The sequence below is a fragment of the Canis aureus genome, chromosome 14 (assembly GCF_053574225.1).
Source record: "Canis aureus isolate CA01 chromosome 14, VMU_Caureus_v.1.0, whole genome shotgun sequence".
Taxonomy (NCBI): Eukaryota; Metazoa; Chordata; class Mammalia; order Carnivora; family Canidae; genus Canis; species Canis aureus.
Window position 1 is genome coordinate 7,388,326 of NC_135624.1, and position 21,421 is coordinate 7,409,746.

Sequence of the window (21,421 nt, forward strand, 5' to 3'; positions counted from 1 at the left end):
GTGTGTGTGCGTGCGCACTCGGGAAGAATACATGATCACTTCACCTGTCAACTGCAGATTCTTAACACTTTTCTTCAATTTTCTGTAACTGATCCAGTGGCAACCTTCTCCAACGAGGCCATCAACTGCACAGGGTTTTGACAAGCATAAGCAGCGTTACAGTAGAACCAGGATTTGAAAGACGATTTGACAACAGAATTGCTTTTGAAGCTATAGTTAGGTCAAGGAATTCAGGAGTTCTGGAACATGTTTCTTACCTGCTCCAAGACAACACACAAAATGAGCATGTTGGGTAAATTAGCCCTTCTATTCATTGCCTATTTTTAAAAAGTTTGCCCAGTCCCAGTTTCCAACAGATAAAACCCAAATTCTTCAACTGTATCAAACGCTGGTCAGAGTGCCTGAAGCCTGGAGTAGTTTTGTGTTCCCCCATCTATACTCCATTCTAGGTGAAGACCTAAACTATGATGAAGATAAATGTAGTACCCACAATTTGTAGTTAAAAAACAAAAAACAAATTTCCTCAGTAACATTTAAGAGCAGGCACTGTTTTCAGGTTAACTTTAACTTGCCCAAATGGATGATCATCCATCACCAGAATTTTAAACTTAAAAAGGCTTTCTTGTTTCTATACCTTCCCATCTTGAACCAGCAACAAGCTAGGAAAAAAAAAGAAATTGAATTTATACCATTCTTATTAACTCAAATTTGACTGCAGTCCCAGAGTAAAAGGCTCCAGAAATCATAAAATATCAAAACAGTCACCTTAAAGCTGGTAGATTATTTTAAGTAGGTATAGATTAGCCTCCAGCAGTGCCAGAAAAAGACCAGAACCAGTTGTTTCTTATTCCTAAGCTAGTTTTATTCCCATTATGAAAGCCTGAGTGTGCAAATATACCATTATTTTGCCTTCATTATGGACAAGACAGGAATTAAAGTATTTGGAGGATTTATTCACAAGTTGAATGTGGAAGACTATGAATTCTTCTCTGATCTTATACCTTGAAGCCAATTAAGTATTTTTACTATATTGTTGGTCAAGTTGCTAATATCTATAGTGAGAAAATACAAAGTCCCCAACAAGGGACAAAAAAGATTGAACAGTGGCTTTTTAAATACAATATTTGCATTGAATATTACAGTGCCCACAATTACTTAGAATACCTACCTTAACTTATATAAATCAATTTCATTTAGTCTAAGTTTAAACTTCAAGAGGCTGGTAAATTAATGGATCTAGAAAACATGGCCCTGGAAACCTCTCAGTGCTCACATATATATTGAACATCATCAAAATCTTCCACATGTAATGCCCAGCATCATTTTACCAGATTTGCTACTTTATAATAAAGATTCTGAAAGAATACTCGCAAGTTAATATAAACAAAGTTGATATGCAGAATTACCCTTTCACGATAGAAGCCAAAGTAAAACATAAGGAGGAATAAAAACATTTTATCTTGTGTATTCAGAATCACACACAAATTACCTTTACAGTTCAATTTACTATATAGAAATCATTTGGGTTTTATATTTTCAGTTAAATTCTGAGCGGAGATTACAATATTGTAAAAAAAAAAATTGTTACATTAATTCAGTACTTTTTAGCATACCAAATTGAAATACATTAAGTTCAAACTTCAAATTTATGGCAAACAGTCTTCAAATACAATACAGACATTTCTCAAAGTTACCATCTCATTCACATGTGATATTTGCGACTCTTGAGCTATAATACATAGAACTTTCCTATGACTATGGCAAAGTTGACATGCCATGAAGCTCAAAGCTGTGTAGTCAAGCCAAGGACTCAAAGTTGTACCATTTTGTAAAAAACGGTTTGTCATTTCTGGACCACAAAGCACAACATGTAAAGGAGGCTGGGAATAATTCCTCCACTTTATTATGGTTTAAAAAAGTTGCATGTAGCTTGGAACTTTGCATAAAACCCCATATTATACCTTGGTAAAGTCCAAGGGTAATTACAGAGGACAATGGACTGGGGTCTTAAATTTTATTATTAGAACCCATGAAATTCAAATGGGCATCAATCAAATCAAAAAATATTAAGCACCTACTGGTTTAGATTGAAATTTATTAGAGATTCATGATCAATTTCTTTCCACCTTGAAATCAAGGTGTAAAAACCAGCTATTAAGTGCATTCCAAACTTCTCCTATGTAGCACAGGTAGAATTTTCTGTCTATTGGCACCAAAGTGAAGTCACATTTCCTCTTGGGGAGACAGAAATTCCACATCTGAACATAGAGTAAGTTAGGAAAAAATGACCCCTGTTGTTTATTTTATTACTCTTGTGATTCTGAGGTCTAGGATTACTAATATACTAGCAGTGAACAACGCAAACTCCTGGCAACAACTGTCAGGTTAGTAACACTAACTCCCTTCCCCCAGTCACAAAATTTTAGTATGAAAAGAATTAAAATTACAAAGCTGAACAAATGGGAAATAAGAAACTAAGCATAACTAAAACAAAAACTCCTAAAGTTTGAAATCATTGCAATTAAGAAATTGAGAACAGGTGTGCTTCACCCCACTCCCTACAACTCTGAATTTAAATAATATTCCGTGCAAAAGAGCATCAGGTTTCTGGATATAGATGTAGCCCTTCTCTAAGTTTTAGTGCGTTGCAGAATTCTCTGCGATTTTATCCCCCCCCCCCCAGTTTATTCAAAGTATTTAATAGAATCTTCCATTTCAGCCGAAAGATTTGTAATTCAAGGATTTACTAAGGTATTCTATGCATCCTATCTATACAGAAACACCTATTAATTATTACAATTGGTTTATGCAGAATTAACATTTTTGGTGTTAAAATTGTTAAACATCATGCTTATCGCACATCAACTCTCCATGAATCTGAACTTCACAATGATTTACCAAACATTTTACTTAAATTACTATTTAAATAACTGAAAAAAATGTACTGAGCCAAACTAAACTTAAATGGGCTATAAAAGAAAAAAAACCTTCAAAACAGTCCATATACACATCTATTTCAAAACTACCTTTCCTAGCTAGCCCCTTTCCCAAAGTTTTAGCCTGAAAAAACAGTAAAATCTACACAAAATTTTATTGCAATCATACAAGTGTTACATTAGGTCAAATACAACAAATACTATGATGCAATTTTACATTTATTAAACTACAGTTCAAAGCACAAATTTACACATTCTAAATACACTAAACATATCTAATGAAGTCACACTAGTCTTCCACTGACATTTGATATATCTGGGTGAAAGACATTTAATTTTACAAGACTTTTTAACATGAATCCTTAGTATAAAAACTGTGTACTTGTATGTAAACGATTTAATGGGGAACCCAATTAATGGGCTTCCATCTCCACTAAGTCATCCATTTTGTTGCATATTTTATTTTAAACGCTTAAGGGGGTAGGACAAACTGGTAAGTTTAAATCTGGATACATTATCTAAATTTCCCAATTACCCCCAATGAATTATAGATGAAAGCTGATTTCGTCTGGTCCCAAATAGCTATTACTAATAGATTTTGTCTCCAAGAGAATTAATAGAGTAAGATTGTTTGAATTTGTTTCACACTGGAATGTAGACCAGACAAGCTTAACCTGCAACTTCAGATCTCAAGAAGCATTAATGCCTGTTTAAGCTTCAGAGGAAAAGCTATCTTCTTGGCTCAGCTGAATGCAAGGCACAAAGAAGAAGTTCTTCATCATTGTGTCTGAAGTAAGTCCAGCATCTTGCATCTCATACCTGTCAAAAAAAACAAAACAAAACAAAACAAAAAAACCCCCAAACCCCCCAAAAACATAAAACCGTTAATTCTGAGTTTAAGCATAAAGACCACATGAACACATAACAAATGGACAATGAAATAAGATTATAAAATAACTAGTCCTCCAATAACCCTTAACAGGGGCATTTTGCTATTACTTGTGAGGCATTTGTCACAGAATTAAAATTATTAGCCGACATGTTATGTCATCTTGAATATCCAATCAGCTTTACGATGAAAACAATACCTTACCAATCGCTAAATGACATCATGTAGTAAATAGCTGGCCTCTGAAAATCATTAAAAGCAGATGGTTCATGGAGAGAATCTGCTCCCATGTTATCAAAGATAAGCCAATCTCCCACATTCAGCTCAGGAAGAAGACAGCTTTCCACAATTTGATCAAGCTCATCACAGGATGGACCCCAAAGGCTGCTTGTAAACAGAGGCTCATCTTTCTTGTATTTCTGTCAGGAGAAAAAAAAAAAGTTTTCTAAATTAAGATTTTAACTCATGTTTATTTCATGCAGGTATTGAATTTGAGGGTAGATGAGAATATTTTTTACTCTATCAGATTCAATACGCCTATGAAAGGCAGGCTTGGAGCCAGGAGCATTGGTTTTCCTTCTTAACTCCATCTAAGGAAGATAAATCCTCAAAAGGGAGCAATATTCCCCATCTTAAAAGCATTTCTCCAAAACTTGGGAGGCACCTTTTAAAAAAAAGAGCTCAGTTTATAAATGCCAAATAAGTTGTTGTTATACAACTTGCCTTGTGAACCTCTGGAATGGTATTTAAGTCCTCAGACAGTTTACTTGCAAAAGAACCATAAATACCATCATTCATATAATACATGAAGGCTGGTTCATCACTTCCGGTTTTTTCTACTGAAATAAAGCAGAAAAATGAAAATGAATTTACATTAAAATATCTAATAAAGCTAACTATGCAAGGCATAGCCGATTGAATATTTATAGAACAGACTTACAGGTTTCACATTTCCCAAAATATTTAAATCAAATTTTAAAAAAACCTGATGTATACTGACATACCTCAATACTGTCAGCCTAAAAAAACTGAAAACATACTTCACAAGGAAGACGACCAATGAACACATGAAAATATGTTCTACAGAAGTCACCAGGTAAATGCAAATTAAACTATAATGAGTTTCTACCAACACACACCTTTAGAATTGATAAAATTAAAAAGCGACCACACACAAAAAAAATCAGTAAAAGTGGGGGAACAAACATATATACCATCAGTGGGGAGATAAAATACTACTTTGAAATTTTTAACATCTACTCTGACCCAGCAATTCTACTCTTAGTCATTTCCCCAATGACTTACACAAGAATGTTAAGTTTTATTCCTAACAGCTCAGAACTGGGAACCAAATAAATATTCATCAGCAAAGAGAATGGATAAAGTCTATTCACAGTGAAATATTAGCAATAAAGATGAAACAAAAGCAGCTCAGATATTTTTTAATCTTTTTTTAAAGATTTTATTTATTTATGAGAGAGAGAGATAGAGAGACAGAGAGGCAGAGACACAGGCAGAGGGAGAAGCAGGCTCCATGCAGGGAGCCTGACATGGGACTCGATCCCGGGTCTCCAAGATCAGGCCCTGGGCTGACACTGGTGCTAAACCGCTGAGCCACCCAGGCTGCCCTCAATCAGATATTATACAGAGTTGTCCTAAAATATATGCTAGATGATTCCATTTATATGAAGTTTGAGAGCAATCCAAACTAATCTATGGTGGAAAAACCTTCACAATAGTGACTGTCTAGGAAAGAAACGGAAAAAAAAAATCCTAAGAGATGAAATTTGTTTCTATAGGGATGTCAGTATATACTTTAATTTGTCACATTATATGCTTAAGATTGTACTCCTTGTATAAAAATTTATGCCAAAAACCAACCCTAAACAGATACCAAACTACAGGTTAAGTGGTTTGGTTAACTGCTGGGATAGGAGTTAGCTATTCGGGAAACACCACCTTCTATGTATTCCAGACTTAAGCAAACATATGTAGTATACGATAATGGGAGCTAGGTTTCTCATTCTTGGGAAAGTTACAATGTGTAAGGAGAAAAACAGAATGCAGCCTGTGATATACTACTGCATGCCTGGCTTCTGATATATAGTTATGTGTGCTATGGATATATATGCACACACACATTTCCCGGTTCTCCTCAGTGAGAAAGCTTGGATGAAATGATGTATCAGTAGTACTGAATACAACCAACTCCTTTCTTGTTTTTTCAAATACCACTCTTTGTTAAAATGAACTGGAGCTCCTTGGAGAAATGGCCAATTCTAGGACTGAGGCAGGTAAAGAACCTGGGTATCTTGATGTACCATGAAGTAAAGAAGTGCTCAGGCAGTGATGGAGGCATGTCATAAGGACCCCAATTTTGGATAGTAAAAAATAATTGATTACATACTGAGTATCTAGGAGTTTACACTAATATAAATAAAGAGAAGGGAAAGCTATTCTTAGACTAACAGTCAGAAATTCACTGATGTTAAAACTAATGGGGTAAAAGTATGAAAAGAAAAAAGGTTATTTATAAATTATCTTTCCACTTCATAATACAGAAATCCACCGACATCATGTTAACAAAGTGATCAAAATGGGAAGTTCCTGGTCTTTTTGTAGCTCTTCAACTTCAAGATATTTAAAAACTCAAAAGAAAAACTTATCCTTACTAACTGAAGGAAAAACAGTTTTCTTAACATAGAACAGTACTTTCTACATTTTTTTAAAATAAATTTTTATTTATTTATGATAGTCACACAGAGAGAGAGAGGCAGAGATACAGGCAGAGGGAGGAGCAGGCTCCATGCACCGGGAGCCCGACGTGGGACTCGATCCCGGGTCTCCAGGATCGCGCCCTGGGCCAAAGGCAGGCGCCAAACCACTGCGCCACCCAGGGATCCCACTTTCTACATTTTTTAAAGTGGTATTTGTCAGCAAGAAACAAAGTCTAGTACTTTTTTGTTGGTTTGACTAGAGACAGATTAAGACTCTGTTGGCCCTCATTATATAAGAAAGTATAAAGTTAGGTTCTCCATGTGAACCATCTGACTAAGAGGAACAGGACAAGAGACATTATAGTAACATACTGGTTCTTAACAAGATAGGAGAATCACCTGGAGGAAGCTTATCTAAAAGCTTATCTAAAATACACCTATCTAGAGGTATGTGGGTAGCTTAGTTGTTTAAGTGACTGACTGGATTTTGGCTCAGGTCAATCTCAGGTCACGAGATTGAGCCTGGCCTTGGGCTCTGCACATGAGCATGGAGCCTGCTTAAGATTCTCTCTCCCTCTGCTCTACGCCCCGCCTCCCCAATATGCACATAAGGTCTCAATTATTTGGGAAAAAAAAAAAAAAAAGTAAATAAAATAAAATTAAACATCAGAACCAAGAGTTAGATTCCGGAGGTCTTATGCAGTGTTAACTTCACTATGGCATTTTTGAAAAGCCTAGCTACCGACAGCTGGCTAAAGATCACCCACAATGTTATAATCCATAAATGTCCATGTCCTACAATATTTTATACTTGACTAGTATAGGATAATTGCAATTAGTTTGAAGATGAATTTAACTAAGAAAAACAAAATTATAAACTTCGTAACTTACCTCCAGAGGGAAATTTATCATTTTCAACAACTTTCTTTGCAATGATATTAACTGCAAGTGTAAATGCAGAAGACACATAGTAGCTTCCAGGTTCTGAGATTATCTTAATGCCAGATCCTTCAGGAAAGTAGACATCCAACAAAGGGCTGATAACATGATTAACCTATGAATTTTAAACCCCACATTATGATTTCAATATTGAACTAGATAATTCACATTAAGAGATGGATATATTTCCTAGAAAACTTAAAGCCATAGTTCCAGTTATAGACCAGAAAGCTTAGCTATTTAGCAGTTACCTTCAAACAATTAAGCAGGCTTTTGAGGCATCAAAGTTTATATTATCAGAATGGCATTAATTTAAAAAAATTTCTTAACACCAAGGGTGAATGGCTACTGTTGATTGTTTCTATACCCCTTAACACTAGCAAAGGAGCAACACATCAAATCAGTTTGAGAGACGGAGGGCACAGCAGGAAGGTGAGTAGTAATGTACATCTCGATAAAACAACTTAAGCTAAATAATAATTTCATTTGTGCCATCAAGTACTCCATAAGAGCAGAAACACAACTGAATACAAACTTTTTGTAAGTTATGCTACAGAGTTCAAGGAATATTAAGCCTTTCAAAGTGGGGTAGGTCTTCTCATTGCCTCTTCACCTTCTTAGAATCAAATTTTAAGCAGATGTTTTAGGGTTTATTTCCTGCTGTTGTTATACCATTGTCTATATCTACCACTTAAGCGGAGAGATTATTCCAGTATTCCATCCACCGAACAAAGTTTACCTCTTCCAACTGAAATTCAGTTCCTGTGAAGCCTCCACCAATATCTAACATGTTCATTGTGAAACCAAATTCTCCCTAGAGATGGAAAAAAATACTTTAAATGCTTATCCAAACTGTCATGACTACAAGGACATTTCAAAAACCCCTTCCCAAGGAGGTAAATAGAATCTGTTCTGATCTTTAGTATAGCTTCAGTTTTGGTATCTACCAATAAAAGCAGGTTTATTCAGTGTTGTGTATATACTGTCTTCCTAACGATGTCTGTACTGTCTTGTAGACATGCAAGTAAGTTACTATTTCATCCCTTTACCCACTTAAAAACCTTAAATATTATCCCGGAGGGGTGCCTGCGTGGCTCAATCAGTGGAGTGTCCCACTCTTGGTTCTGAGCCCTGAGAGGGCTCCATGCTGTGTGGAGACTGCTTGTCCCTCTCCCTCTCCTCCTCCTCCTGCTCTCAGGTGCACACACTTGCGTGCACACACTCTCTCCCCCAAATAAATGGTAAATAAAATCTTTGAAAGACAAAGGAAAAAAGAGGAAAAATAAGTAACACCCTGGCTTAAAATATCAAAATAACTTAAGGAAAAAACTTACAGCCATGTCAAACACACATCGAGCATCAGATAGAGCATGTACATATACTTGAGATTCTTTGCAAGCACTTGAAACATGAAATCTGGAAGAAAGAGAGTAATAAATTTAAAGCAACAGCAAATTTTAGACACCCTTCCTATAATTCTTTTCAGTTCTCCTTCACCATATTGACACAGTATTCGCAATAACCTTATTAAATACTTAAAGAATTGGAAGCACAGGCCTCTAATTATCCAAGTTATAATAACCTGCCTTTCAGAAAAGGCAATGTTTGGGTTAATACTTTAATTTTATAAAGAATTTTTAACAATGAGTTATCAGGCTTTATAAATATCAGATAAGGACATGCCTTTCTGTATCTATAGTAAAGTAACAAGCACCACTGATAAAACTGGGTCACAAAATCTGTAATTGGAATGTATAATTTTATCTGGCCAAAAATAAAAATGTCTATTATGAAATATAAATGAACATTAATTCAGCTGAGTATTACTAACACTTATTAGTATTACTTATTAAGAGATACTTATCAGACATTCAAAACAGAATACCTAAATTTAATCGAATATGGTTCTATATCCTGATTGTGGCAGTAGTCACACAAATACGTTAAAGTTCATGAAGTATAAAACCAAGAGTCAATTTTACTGTATGGTAACAAATAGAAATATGAAAACTCTCAAATATATGTCATTATTTGTCACTTAAGGGAAAATTAAACTTAACAGTCATGATTCTTTATCCATCTTTATGAACAATTTAAAAAGATTTTGCACTGTAATGAGATTAGCAATGGACTGGTGACTCAAAAATTTGGAGCTTTGTGTCCAAATTTGACTCAGATCACAGTTCTGAGATTATGATCAAATCATTAAATCTCTCTGGGTCTCAGTTTTCTGCGCACATAAAAATCAAGAAGGTAAAACAATGTCTGATTTACTGGCGTGCCCAAGGGATTGAAAAGGAAAAAAAATTTAAAGATGGGGAAAAAAAATAAAATGACAACTCAGATGAATGCCACTTTGGTATTCATTAGAATTCTAGTACAACCTTTCCCTTCAATTTAAAGGAGAGGTTTTACATTATGAACTTAATTGAATTTTTATTTACTATTTTTTCTCTTAATTAGGAAAGGGGAGGTGCATGTATAAAGTTATATGAAGGTTAAGTCATATGTTTTACCTAGATTAAGAAAATATGTATTAAACTGAAAGTTGAATCTACTAGAGTTCATGCAAATAAAGTCTCAAAAAAAATCATCAGAACGACAAAGGTTTAACATAAAAATAGAAGTTTAAAACAAATACTCACTTAACCCCAATTATTTGGACATCAAGTTCCTTAGCACATTCCAAGAGATGCCTACAGTTCTTCAGGGTAGTGCCAAACTTCATGTTACCCTCTTCGCCTCCAATATTATCTTCTGTTGCAATATGTAGTAAGACCCTAAGAGAAGGGGAAGATGATTGGGGCAGAGTTGGTTTACATCATCATCAGCACATGTGAAGCCTGAAGATTGTAGGAAGTATGTTGATTATGTTGCCAGTGCTCCCAAATCCAGCGACGGTTGAATCAAGTGAACCTAATGAAAAACAATCCTGTACAGAGAAAAAACTAGCCATTAGGGCCTAAAGCATGAAGCTTACAAGGATGGGAATTTGGAAAATGCAGGAAGTTAAGACTCTGTTGTAGCAGCAAGAGTCAGTTGGGCTCTGTAATGAAAGACGACATTACTTTCAAATGAAGTCCATCAGTCCGTAAAACCACCTAGAAAGACTAAATTGAATAGCAATGCCATCATTGTCTTTCAGTTAAAAATATCAGGGCTTTTACACGTTTCAAGTCTCCTAAATTGCTCCAGCTAGTTAATCTTCCACCACCTACTCCTATTAATCTCCTCCATCTTACAAAAAACAAGCAAGCTTGGAGTTATCTTATGTGTCTAAACAGTAGCCTTTTAGATACTGAGTCAAATCTACTCGATATTTTCTTCCAAATCATAACAACCAAGACAAAATGATCGAGACTATCTCAGGAGATACTCAAGTAATTACAAACCACTAAACCCCACAAATATACAAATGCTGTTTGTAAATTCCTTCCCCCAAGGAAGTCCTAAGGAATGACCGATGGTCAGAGATAGTCTCATAAAAGCAAAATTATTCTTCCTATGGGTAGAATCAACTCTATTAAGTATGTACCATCCACTTTACAGTTAAACACAGTAACCCCATATCAGGGCTTATCTTCTGAAGATCATATAACAAAGATTTTTTTAGAGATAAGTGGTTAACTAAATATTTCCCCAAAAGGCCTTTATGAAAAACAAAGGTTTCCAGGGTAATCAATCTTGTCAGGACACCTAGGAATACCAAAGTCAATAATAAAAAATGTACAAGGAAAATATGGATATGATATACATTTTTAAGGAACACAAGTAATAACCCATTAAAAAATAAGCAATTTTGTACATATTAATACAATATGCTTTTAGTATATCCTAAAGTCTTGACATACCAAATCACAACCATAGTAAATTTGCCTTTTTTGCTCTTTAAAAAGTAAACTTTTTAATAATAAAAAATCTTGGGATACATGCAGGTACAAGTAAAAAAGAAATTAAACTTCCTATTCAAAGAGAAGAGTGGGTTTAAAAGAGAAACCCTTCAAAAATGTACAGACTAGGCTCCTAAAACACTGTCACTAAGGACAAATCACTTAGAAACTACAGCCAAAGGAAGATTAAACCCTCAGCTAACTAGGAAAAACAGCTGACCAATACACATCCTATTCCCAACATGACAAATAACTAGTAGGGTTGATGTATTTTCATAATCACATCTGTGGCCCTCATTTCATCATCCCAACAACCACATTTTATTCCTTGAATTAAAGATTATAAATTCATATTTTAAACTGTCCTTATCTCATCCCAAATCTACAAACAGGATCCGAAGAGGGTAGGCAATAAAATGCCATTTTCCATATAGGAACTTTAAATAAGTAAAAAAATATTGTAAAAAAAAAAATATATATATATATATATATATTGTAATATACCACTGCTCTACATAAATGTCCTTTTCCCAGGCCAAAGACAAATCCAAACCCTAGGTTGTAAAGTAATATTCACATGTACTCAGTTTTACACTTACTTGGCATTTGGGTGATTACGTGCAATTTTTTTCAATTCAACTTCATTGTCACATGTCATGGTGTTCACTCCAATTTTTGCTGCATACTTTATTTGAGACACTTGTTTGCAAGGACTTATGTAAATGATGTTTTCTGGAGATACACCCAATTCTTGCACTAAAGCCATTTCAGTCTATTAAAAAAAATTTAAAGCGTTGTTTAAAAAGTAACATTTCTATTATTTTTCATTTAATTACTACTTTATACTTTTTTTTGGGGGGGGGCTAACCTCAAATTATATAAAGTTAAATTAGGATAGCATAATGTCACAGTTCACATATCCTGGTAATGCTTACTACACTACTGTTTAAAAGCCTTCAGGGATCCCTGGGTGGCATAGCGGTTTAGTGCCTGCCTTTGGCCCAGGGTGCGATCCTGGAGACCTGGGATCGAATCCCACATCGGACTCCCGGTGCATGGAGCCTGCTTCTCCCTCTGCCTATGTCTCTGCCTCTCTCTCTCTGTGTGTGTGACTATCATAAATAAATAAAAATTAAAAAAAAAAAAAAAGGCCTTCAAAAAGGTCGAACTATACCATCAGAGAAATCTCATGATTTACAATTAGCTTGTTGTCATCAGAAATTAATGGTCTAGCTGGCTCTATCTAGCCTAAGAATGAGGAATAAAAAGTTCTTGATTAAAGATAAAGCTTTTCAAGTTTCATCTCACTGAAACTTTCCTTTCATTGGTACACCTTAAAAGTTTGTAAATTTCCATTAGGCTGCAAATTTACACAAGAGTTTAAAAACATCCAAAAGTAAAATTACCTTGCAATTTTTCTAACTGCTGTAACTAAAAGTTAAAGTGTGTTCTAAAATGTTGCTGTTAAGTGACTAAGTAATGAAAAATACTTACTTTACTGGAACAAGCAAATCCAGTTCCAAGAGCTGCCAAAATCTCAAGTACAGCTGGAGTGGAGTTGCACTTTACTGTGTAGAATGGCTTTATCTGAGCCACTATGTTCTGCCACTGACTGTGTTTCTTCACAATCTTTCCAAGATCTCCCACAAAAAATGCATTTTTCCCTGTCTATTATGATCATGGGGAAAAAAACACAAAAGAACTATTGAAAATAGAGTACCACAAGTAGTAACTCCCTCTTTTCTCCACAAAAGAGCTAACCTATTCTTTTATATACACTACTACATTTAAGGCTTAAGAGTAATTAAGCAAGATTCAGCACACAGGGAATCCAAGTACCTTTTTCTTTCTTTTTAAACTTGATTTACTGTGCTAAGCTGGCATGTAAAATATTCTCTGCTTTTTTAAAAAAAATTATTATACGGATTTTCTACTTTACAACTGCCTCAAATTTGGGTGAGTACAGAAGGAGAGCACCGGTTTCCCTCCATGCTTTCGTAAGCTATTTAAATATGTATCTCCATTATAAATTGCATCTAACAGGACAGTAAAACAACAAAACAATACTAGGAACCAGTGTTTAAGGAGATAAAGTTGAGGGCAGCCTGGGTGGCTCAGCGGTTTAGTGTCGCCTTCAGCCCAGGGTGTGATCCTGGAGACCCCGGATCGAGTCCCACGTCAGGCTCCCTGCATGGGGGCTGCTTCTCTCTCTGCCTGTGTCTCTGCCCCCCACCCCATGAATAAAATAAATAAACCTAAAAAAAAAAAGGAGACAAAGTTGATACCCTACGTATCATAGAGATGACAAACTGGAATTTAAAAAATATATTAGTACACTAAATGGCAGATAAACCTGAGTAAGAATATTCTTCCCTCAAAAGTTGAGATTTTCAGGGTGCTTGGGTGCTTAGTCAGTTAAGCATCTGCCTCCAGCTTAGGTCATGACCCCAGAGTCCTGGGATAGTGCCCCATATGGGGCTCTGTTCAGGGAGTCTGCTTCTTCCTCTGCCTGCCACATCTCTACGTCAAACGGATAAATAAAATCTTAAAAATATTAAAAATAAATAGAAACAAATTTTAATTAGGGATCTGGGGAGACAGATAAGGATTTTAACATCGCTACCCTAGGGGTAAAAGAGATGATTATAACATGTCAGGCAAAGTATAAGTTACTCAATGTTGGATGGGAGACAATCTTACACATTATCTAAATATTGTTTGAAAAGCCACGAATACAACATTACTGCTTTCTACTCTTTAATACATACTGGAAAATGTACCTTATTGGAATATACGGACTAGGAAATAGACATGACTGGAAATGTTTTTTGTGTGGCAAATATAGAACAGTTATACTCAAGTTACTCCATCCTTTCAAGATATGCCATCCCTAATGTTTTAGAGACAAATTTACTTTTACTTTAACACAAAAACAGGGGGTGAGCAATTATAGTTACCAGCAAGAGAACCGGGGTTTAAAAACAACCCCCCCCCCCCGCCGGGCCCAAGATGTTCAGTTGTAATCATCCTTGAGCCATACAATTAAATGACACTGCTAGAAGAGAATAGGGTTGCAGACTAACCCTAAGTGTTACTCAATGTGGGATAATTCAAGATTGTGGAACAAGAATAATGAAAGAGCTATTTCAAAGATTGTTATCTGACCTACAAAGAATGTTGCACAAGTTAAAGAGAAAGGTCAGCGTACTTCCACTACGAGATTCTCTAGTGACATGAGATAATTAACTATAGAATGGCTTGACTATACAGACTGAATAGTATGAGAAGTATCACTTTTTTCTCCAAAATTCTGATGACAGAAGAAAGATAAAGGGATTTTCCTGAGGTGTGGGGAGATTTGAGCACATCTGTGAAGGTCAAGAGTAGTTTTCTGGTATCTTATTACTGAACACCAGTAACACGAAAACAATTTTTCAACAAATTTGGGGAATATGGGAAATAAGCTCCAACAAAGAAATTTTATCAATAAGACAATAAAGGTACTTCTTTTTTTTTTTTTTTTTTTTAAAGGTACTTCTATCACTAAGTATAAAACAAAAATAGGGGATCCCTGGGTGGCGCAGCGGTTTGGCTCCTGCCTTTGGCCCAGGGCGCGATCCTGGAGACCCGGGATCGAATCCCACATCAGGCTCCCGGTGCATGGAGCCTGCTTCTCCCTCTGCCTATGTCTCTGCCTCTCTCTCTCTCTGTCTCTCTGTGACTATCATAAATAGGTTTTAAAAAAATTAAAACAAAAATAGTCTTTAAGTAGCAGTGAATATGAGTCTATAGAAGCTGACACTTGGTGTAGTAGAGTAAGCATTCTGTATTGTTATCAAGTTCTCAGCCAATATACACAACCAAGATTATGTGAAATATAAATTACAATCTACTCAAGCATATAGCTGAGAAAAACAACTTATCAAGGAGAACAGCCATATACCAAGAAAATAGAACATACAAGAGCTGAGTGTTAAAAGGTACAGCAGAGAAAGAATGGTTGGGAAGCCACTAGTTTTAATGTGGGATAGAAAGAAAATCTCATCGCTACTCAAGGGAAGTGGTTGCATCAAATGAAGACAATGTGGAGAAGTTATAAACATCTGAAAAAAGTACTTTTATCAGATTAACATCTTGGAAATAGAGCAACTAGAATTCAGAAATTTATACACACCGTAACTGAGAAATATGAGATAGCACACTTACCAGGGTATGTTCATAAACATAGTTATCAATAACATTTCCAAGGTTTGTTCCTTCATCCAACAGGCCAACGGAGTAGTTTGCATCATCAAGAAATCCTTTCATCTCAGCCGTATTCCACAAAGCCGAAAGTCATAAACCAGGAAAAACAAGAGACGGGCCACCAAGCCTTACGTCTGGGTCCTTAGAATATGCAACAAACTGACAAAATAGAAGTTATTTCAAAGTCTGTATTATTTCACTAGTTAACCTTAATGTAGTAGCTGTCAATGAAAGTGTACTAAGTGCGTAATTTAGTGAGGAATCTGTGATCACTTAACATTTGCAGAAACACTAGATCATTCGATATCTTTTTGGTGCCCATTTTAAAGTGAATGTGTATTTTATACTTTTAAAAACCAAGCTCAATATGACAATTTAAGATAATCCACACATGCACAGTTTATTACCAGTCAATATGGTCACCTTATAGAGTTGTAGACCCAGTCAGTATTATTCATCTTGCTTTGTTGTTCTCTCATAACATACACAATTTTAGAAAAAAAAAAATGCATTCTAAGTAAAGAAAGCTAGTGAAATACCTATCTGCAGCCAAGTAATCAAAATACTGGTCTAAGCTTCAATATACTGCCAGCCACATCCCATAAATTCTAGAGTAGGGGAAAAATGAAGTCACAGAAATGAGTAGGGGTGGAGAAAGTGACTTTCGTGGATCATCTGTAGCTTTGAGACTGCCTAGGTCTCACTTCAAGCTGGAAATGATACTGGCTCTTTCAGGTTAGCAGTGTTTAAGTCTCTTATGAGGTAAGCTGAAATCCTTATTGGACTAGATGTAGAAAGACCCATATGTTTGTGGCTGTATCATTTAATATCTATGTGATCCTAAGTCAATTTCTTTAAACTTCAGTTAATTATATTAACTACTGCCTCAAAAGGTTATTGTTAAAAAAAAAAGTATAGCATATGAATAAAAAATATTTGTTTTAAGTGTTGTTTCAGGGATCCCTGGGTGGCGCAGCGGTTTGGCGCCTGCCTTTGGCCCAGGGCGCGATTCTGGAGACCCAGGATCGAATCCCACATCGGGCTCCCGGTGCATGGAGCCTGCTTCTCCCTCTGCCTGTGTCTCTGCCTCTCTCTCTCTCTCTCTGTGACTATCATAAATAAATAAATAATTAAAAAAAAAAAAAAAGTGTTGTTTCAGAATAGCTTAAGTTGCCAACTGCCAGAAACACAAAAATGCCATACTTTAAAAGTAGGTTACAAGCGGGCACCTGGGTGGCTCAGTTGGTTAAATGTCTGCCTTCAACTCAGGTCGTGATCTTGGGGTGCTGGATGGAGCCCCACGTCAGGTTCGCTGCTTCTCCCTCTGCCCCTCCCTGCTCATACGCTCTCTCTCAAGTAAAACCTTTAAAAAAGCAACTAGGGACAAGCTAGGCATCTGGTAGGTATATCCTAAACCATTTACTAAAAACACTGAAAAGGCTAAAATACAACCTCTTCCCTATGGAAGAAATTCTTTCCCCTCCCCAAGATCACCCATTCTCCTCTGGGTAACATACTGACATAAAGGTTTATCATCTTTTCTAAATTCACTGGTCCTTAAACTTTACTTTAAGTAAGGATATCTTTTAACATAAAAAGTCCATTAGCAGAACAAGTCTTCCAGACAGGATACTGCTTATTATCTGGTACTGATTTCTGGTTGCCACATTAATAATGGAAACAGACCAGATGCTCTTGGTAATCTATTTTAAAACTTGCACAGCTTTTCCTGTGTCCTTCATTCTCCCTTTCCCTCCCCTCCATGCTGCTCTATGGTGCTGGTGTTCACCTTTGGTGATGGCTCTTATCTTACAGGTATACTCCATTTCAATGGTTCCCAAAGTGTCAGCTTTTTGAATGCACCAAATTCATCAATAAGCCATCATATTAATCAAATTCCATGAAATACAAACAGTAGTTAGTTCTTAACTTTTAAAACACTAACAACTTCATTTCCAAGAAGTCAACTATATTCAGTTTAGCTCACCAAATCTCTTTCATTCAAGAGTAGAAATAGGAAAGTTGAGAATATCTCAGAAAAGGAGTTAAGTTAGGCATATCTAAGTGAGACTTAATACTTATGCAGTAAAGTAAAATTGTAGCCAGGACTGATGCAAACCTCTGCCCAGAAAGCACTTTAGGCCTGAGGAAACACTTATTTTAAATAATCTTTAACATTTTAGAGGAATATTCAGCTATGCACTAAGGGAACAAGAAAAGATAAAGGTTACTCATTTTAAAAAGCCTATTCAAAGAAAGAGTACAGTAGAAACTTTCAGTTAAGTTTAGCATCATGATCTTCAAGGTCAAACCGCTTCCATTTATGCTATTAATTATGAAACATTCTTAAGATCTTCAGCCTGACATTTTAGGTTCTTGAGACTCCTAAGTTTCTATGTAGTATTTAACTGGGAACCTTAGGTTATCACTCATGAATCTCCAAGTAAACTGCTGCCAAAAAATCTAGTTTAAAGTCACAACAGTATGTATCTCAATTTACTATAGTTGCAGTCCTTACAGAATAATTTTCCTCTAGCATCAGGATCCTCAGTACTTAACAAAAACATCATACCCATTCCATCCAGTCTCAACCTGCTGAATGCCTACATTCCTAAGGAAAATTTTTTATGGCAGTGTGCCAGGCACTGTTATAAGTACTTTATACATATTAGTTTTCTTAACCCTTAAAACCATTAACAGTATAATCTTCATTTTAGAGGTGAAGACACTGAGACACAGAACAATTTGTTAGCTCCAGAGATGCCAACAATCAAATTGTGTTTAAAAGCTAAAAAAAAAAAAAAAAGATCAGTCTCCTCAGCACATCCTTAGAAAAAGGATTCTTTTTTTAGAAACTCAATGTAACTGTCTCTGATAGAGCTTTCTTTATCACATTTCCATAATCAAGTAACTGTTTCTTAAACATATAAATTCCCCTAGTTGTAATAAATAAAGTTTATTTATATATGGTAGAAAAACATCCTATTATGCTTATTCATAGTCTTTTAACTATTTTCTAGATTTTAACCTTGCTGTTCCTTCTGTACCTTTTGTCTAATTCTCAGATTTGAAATTATGTTTTCCTTTTTAAATCTATTTAATCAGCAGTTTACATGAAACAATGTGCACCCATTTTGACAAATGTATACATAAGCATAACCACTGCCATGAAGGTAAGTTCCTTCTGTTCCTTTTGCAGTAAATCCCCAAATCCACTTCAGCCAACCACTGAGCTCTGTCAATACAGATCAGACTTGTAGAGGTAAAATTATTTTAAAGTATAACCCAGGACCAAACTAAAACAGCTGACAAACAGTAACATGAATAAAGATAGTGGAAAGCACACCCTGCTCTAAAGGATGCAATGCTTGTGAAATGGCTGTATTATTATTATTGAAATACAACTCTCAAGTCAAAAGTAACCATAGTATTATTTATGTTAGCTCACCAATTCCTACTTCACTCACAAAAGGACTCTGATGGAAAAAAAAATTCCATTTCTTATATTCGCAGTACTTAAAAAGAATGAAGGGACTAACACACCTAAACCACTAAAACAGATGTAGTACATGTAACATTATTTGATTTCCTTAATCATACAGAGCACTGCAATAAAAACTGTTAAACCAACACTAATAAAACCTATACATAAAAGATAGTTGACATAAGTGAGCTTAGTTTATCTTCTTGGATGGTCCCTGAAGATTTTGATGCTCCCACAATTCCTAGCTCAGAATAGGTGCTCAAACAGGTGGACAAAGGAGTTCACAACTCTTAAAAATGGGGAGTTCTTAAACTTAGGATTGGCTTGTGACAGCAATAAACTCTTCCAAAGTGTTGAAAAAAATGGTCTATCATTCACATCATTCACATTCTTAAAAGGAGCCCAAAAACAGGATACAAAAATGACCCACATATAAATACAAAGCTCAACTCTCAGCTGTCTTAGTTAAAAACTCAAAGTTAGGGATCCCTGGGTGGCGCAGCAGTTTAGCGCCTGCCTTTGGCCCAGGGCGCGATCCTGGAGACCCGGGATCGAATCCCACGTCGGGCTCTCGGTGCATGGAGCCTGCTTCTCCCTCTGCCTAGGTCTCTGCCTCTCTCTCTATCATAAATAAACAAAAATTAAAAAAAAAAAAAACAAAAAAAACCAAAAAAAAACCCTCAAAGTTATATCCAGGAAATACTAATATCTCTAAAGAACCTGCAACATATAAAGACCTTCAGGAGATAGCTTTCTACCATATTCTGAGCCAACAAACCCTTTGTTCAAATGAAATGTCACTTGGAAGTCCAAAATTTCCAACTGAAAGGTTGAAATAGGTGGTAATGGGTAGGCTGATTGTGTTTCTTTTCTACCCCAAATATTATACCCCAAACTCACTGAAAGAGTCCTAAAAAGGAGCCATATTTCCAGGAGCCTTTGTCTAATTTCTTAACATGTTAGCAAAAATATTTTAAAGCTCCACTATCTCAAAAAGGTTAATGTTCTACGTTTCTGCCTTAAAGCTCTAAAGAAGTATTTTTCTAGTTTTTCAAGAAGCATTTAAAGTTACTCAGTGATGATACATTAAACCAAAAATCTATGACATATACAATCACATTCTATGGAATCAGAAAGATAAGTCTCTATGTGTTGTGGGTGAGCAGAGTTTATATTGTATACCAGATGTGCCAAGTTAATCCATCTCAATTTAAAATACCACAGGGAAATTCCAGACACCTCTCCATTAAGAATGTACTCAAACTCAGGTAATGCCACACCTACCCCCAACACTCCAATCCTGGATGTAATTTCCAACGGATACTGCACCATCTTTTATGGCTTATTAATCAGAAATGGGACTTATTTACTGCTCCAACACATATATGACCCACTACACACTCTACTCTGGTGCTGCTAGACATTGAATTATTTGCATTAAACTTCAGAAAAATCTACCCTGTGTAAATCTTAGATTTCCAAATGGAGCAAATTCATTTTTTCACAAAAGCTCTGGGGTTTAGTTTTTAATCAACACATGCTAGAAAGTATTCTCTACTTACAAGCCTTTAAGCCATATTCACAACCAAACACATTACCAATATATGGTGAAAGCAAGCTCCACTTTTTCACAGTAATACAATTGCTATAATCATAGTACTACTTTTTAAAGTAATTTCCTCTTGGATATTGTAGCTGGGAATAAAAAAGTGTTTAACATTCCTTATTTACACCTTTATTTTGGTGTTTTTTGGTATTTTTTTTTTTTTAAATGAAGAGCTGCCAAAGAAACAAAGGTTCCAAAGAACTGCACACTGCTCCCTGGAGCCTTCCATGAGGCCGCTGAGTCCTCATGTTCAGTGAGGGTAGCTCCAAGAGTAGTGGCTGCAGCAGCTGGGCACTTGCCTTGTTACACACCTGCTACAAAGGCTTCTATAGTTGATTGTACTTCAGAAGAAACTGATACATCTCTCAAATAATCACAAGATAATTCTGGCAGCAACAGCCCACTTGACACCAAGCTGGATGAATATGAGTCTTGGATTTCTGAAGTGAAGACCTCCCTGGAAGTAGAACAGGGAGAGCTGAAAGGTTGAGAGTACTATTTCAGATACATGTAATAAGGAAACCCAACCTTAATATATCAACCACTTTTCTAAAAGGACTTTTACTCATTAAAGAATGAGAACTTCAGATATTTGAATTACACTACTACTGTAAGGAAGCCTAAGAGCACTTCTGGTTTTTAATATATGATTTGAGGACTTAAAACTCAGCTCACAGCCTTAACAATAGACACAATGCTGTCAAAGTCAACTCTG

At 35.8% G+C, this 21,421-nt stretch overlaps 1 protein-coding gene across 5 annotated transcripts in view; it reads right to left on the reverse strand.

The window, feature by feature from the left end:
• Positions 1 to 932: 932 nt before the first annotated feature.
• AZIN1 (antizyme inhibitor 1) overlaps positions 933 to 21,421 on the reverse strand; it is a 32,232-nt gene continuing 11,743 nt past the window's right edge. Inside the window, exons 3-13 of one of the 5 annotated variants that reach the window (XM_077846842.1) lie at positions 21,018 to 21,163; positions 15,578 to 15,775; positions 12,866 to 13,039; positions 11,971 to 12,143; positions 10,127 to 10,261; positions 8,816 to 8,897; positions 8,221 to 8,295; positions 7,434 to 7,596; positions 4,549 to 4,664; positions 4,030 to 4,244; positions 933 to 3,755 (exon numbers count right to left, since the gene is read on the reverse strand). In XM_077846842.1, the coding sequence (XP_077702968.1) occupies positions 3,647 to 3,755; positions 4,030 to 4,244; positions 4,549 to 4,664; positions 7,434 to 7,596; positions 8,221 to 8,295; positions 8,816 to 8,897; positions 10,127 to 10,261; positions 11,971 to 12,143; positions 12,866 to 13,039; positions 15,578 to 15,679 (1,344 nt within the window). In that variant the 5' untranslated portion in view covers positions 15,680 to 15,775; positions 21,018 to 21,163 and the 3' untranslated portion in view covers positions 933 to 3,646. Of the gene's footprint in view, positions 3,756 to 4,029; positions 4,245 to 4,548; positions 4,665 to 7,433; positions 7,597 to 8,220; positions 8,296 to 8,815; positions 8,898 to 10,126; positions 10,262 to 11,970; positions 12,144 to 12,865; positions 13,040 to 15,577; positions 15,776 to 21,005; positions 21,185 to 21,421 lie in introns of all 5 variants that reach the window. The other 4 variants (XM_077846844.1, XM_077846843.1, XM_077846845.1 and 1 more) reach the window with 4 other exon arrangements.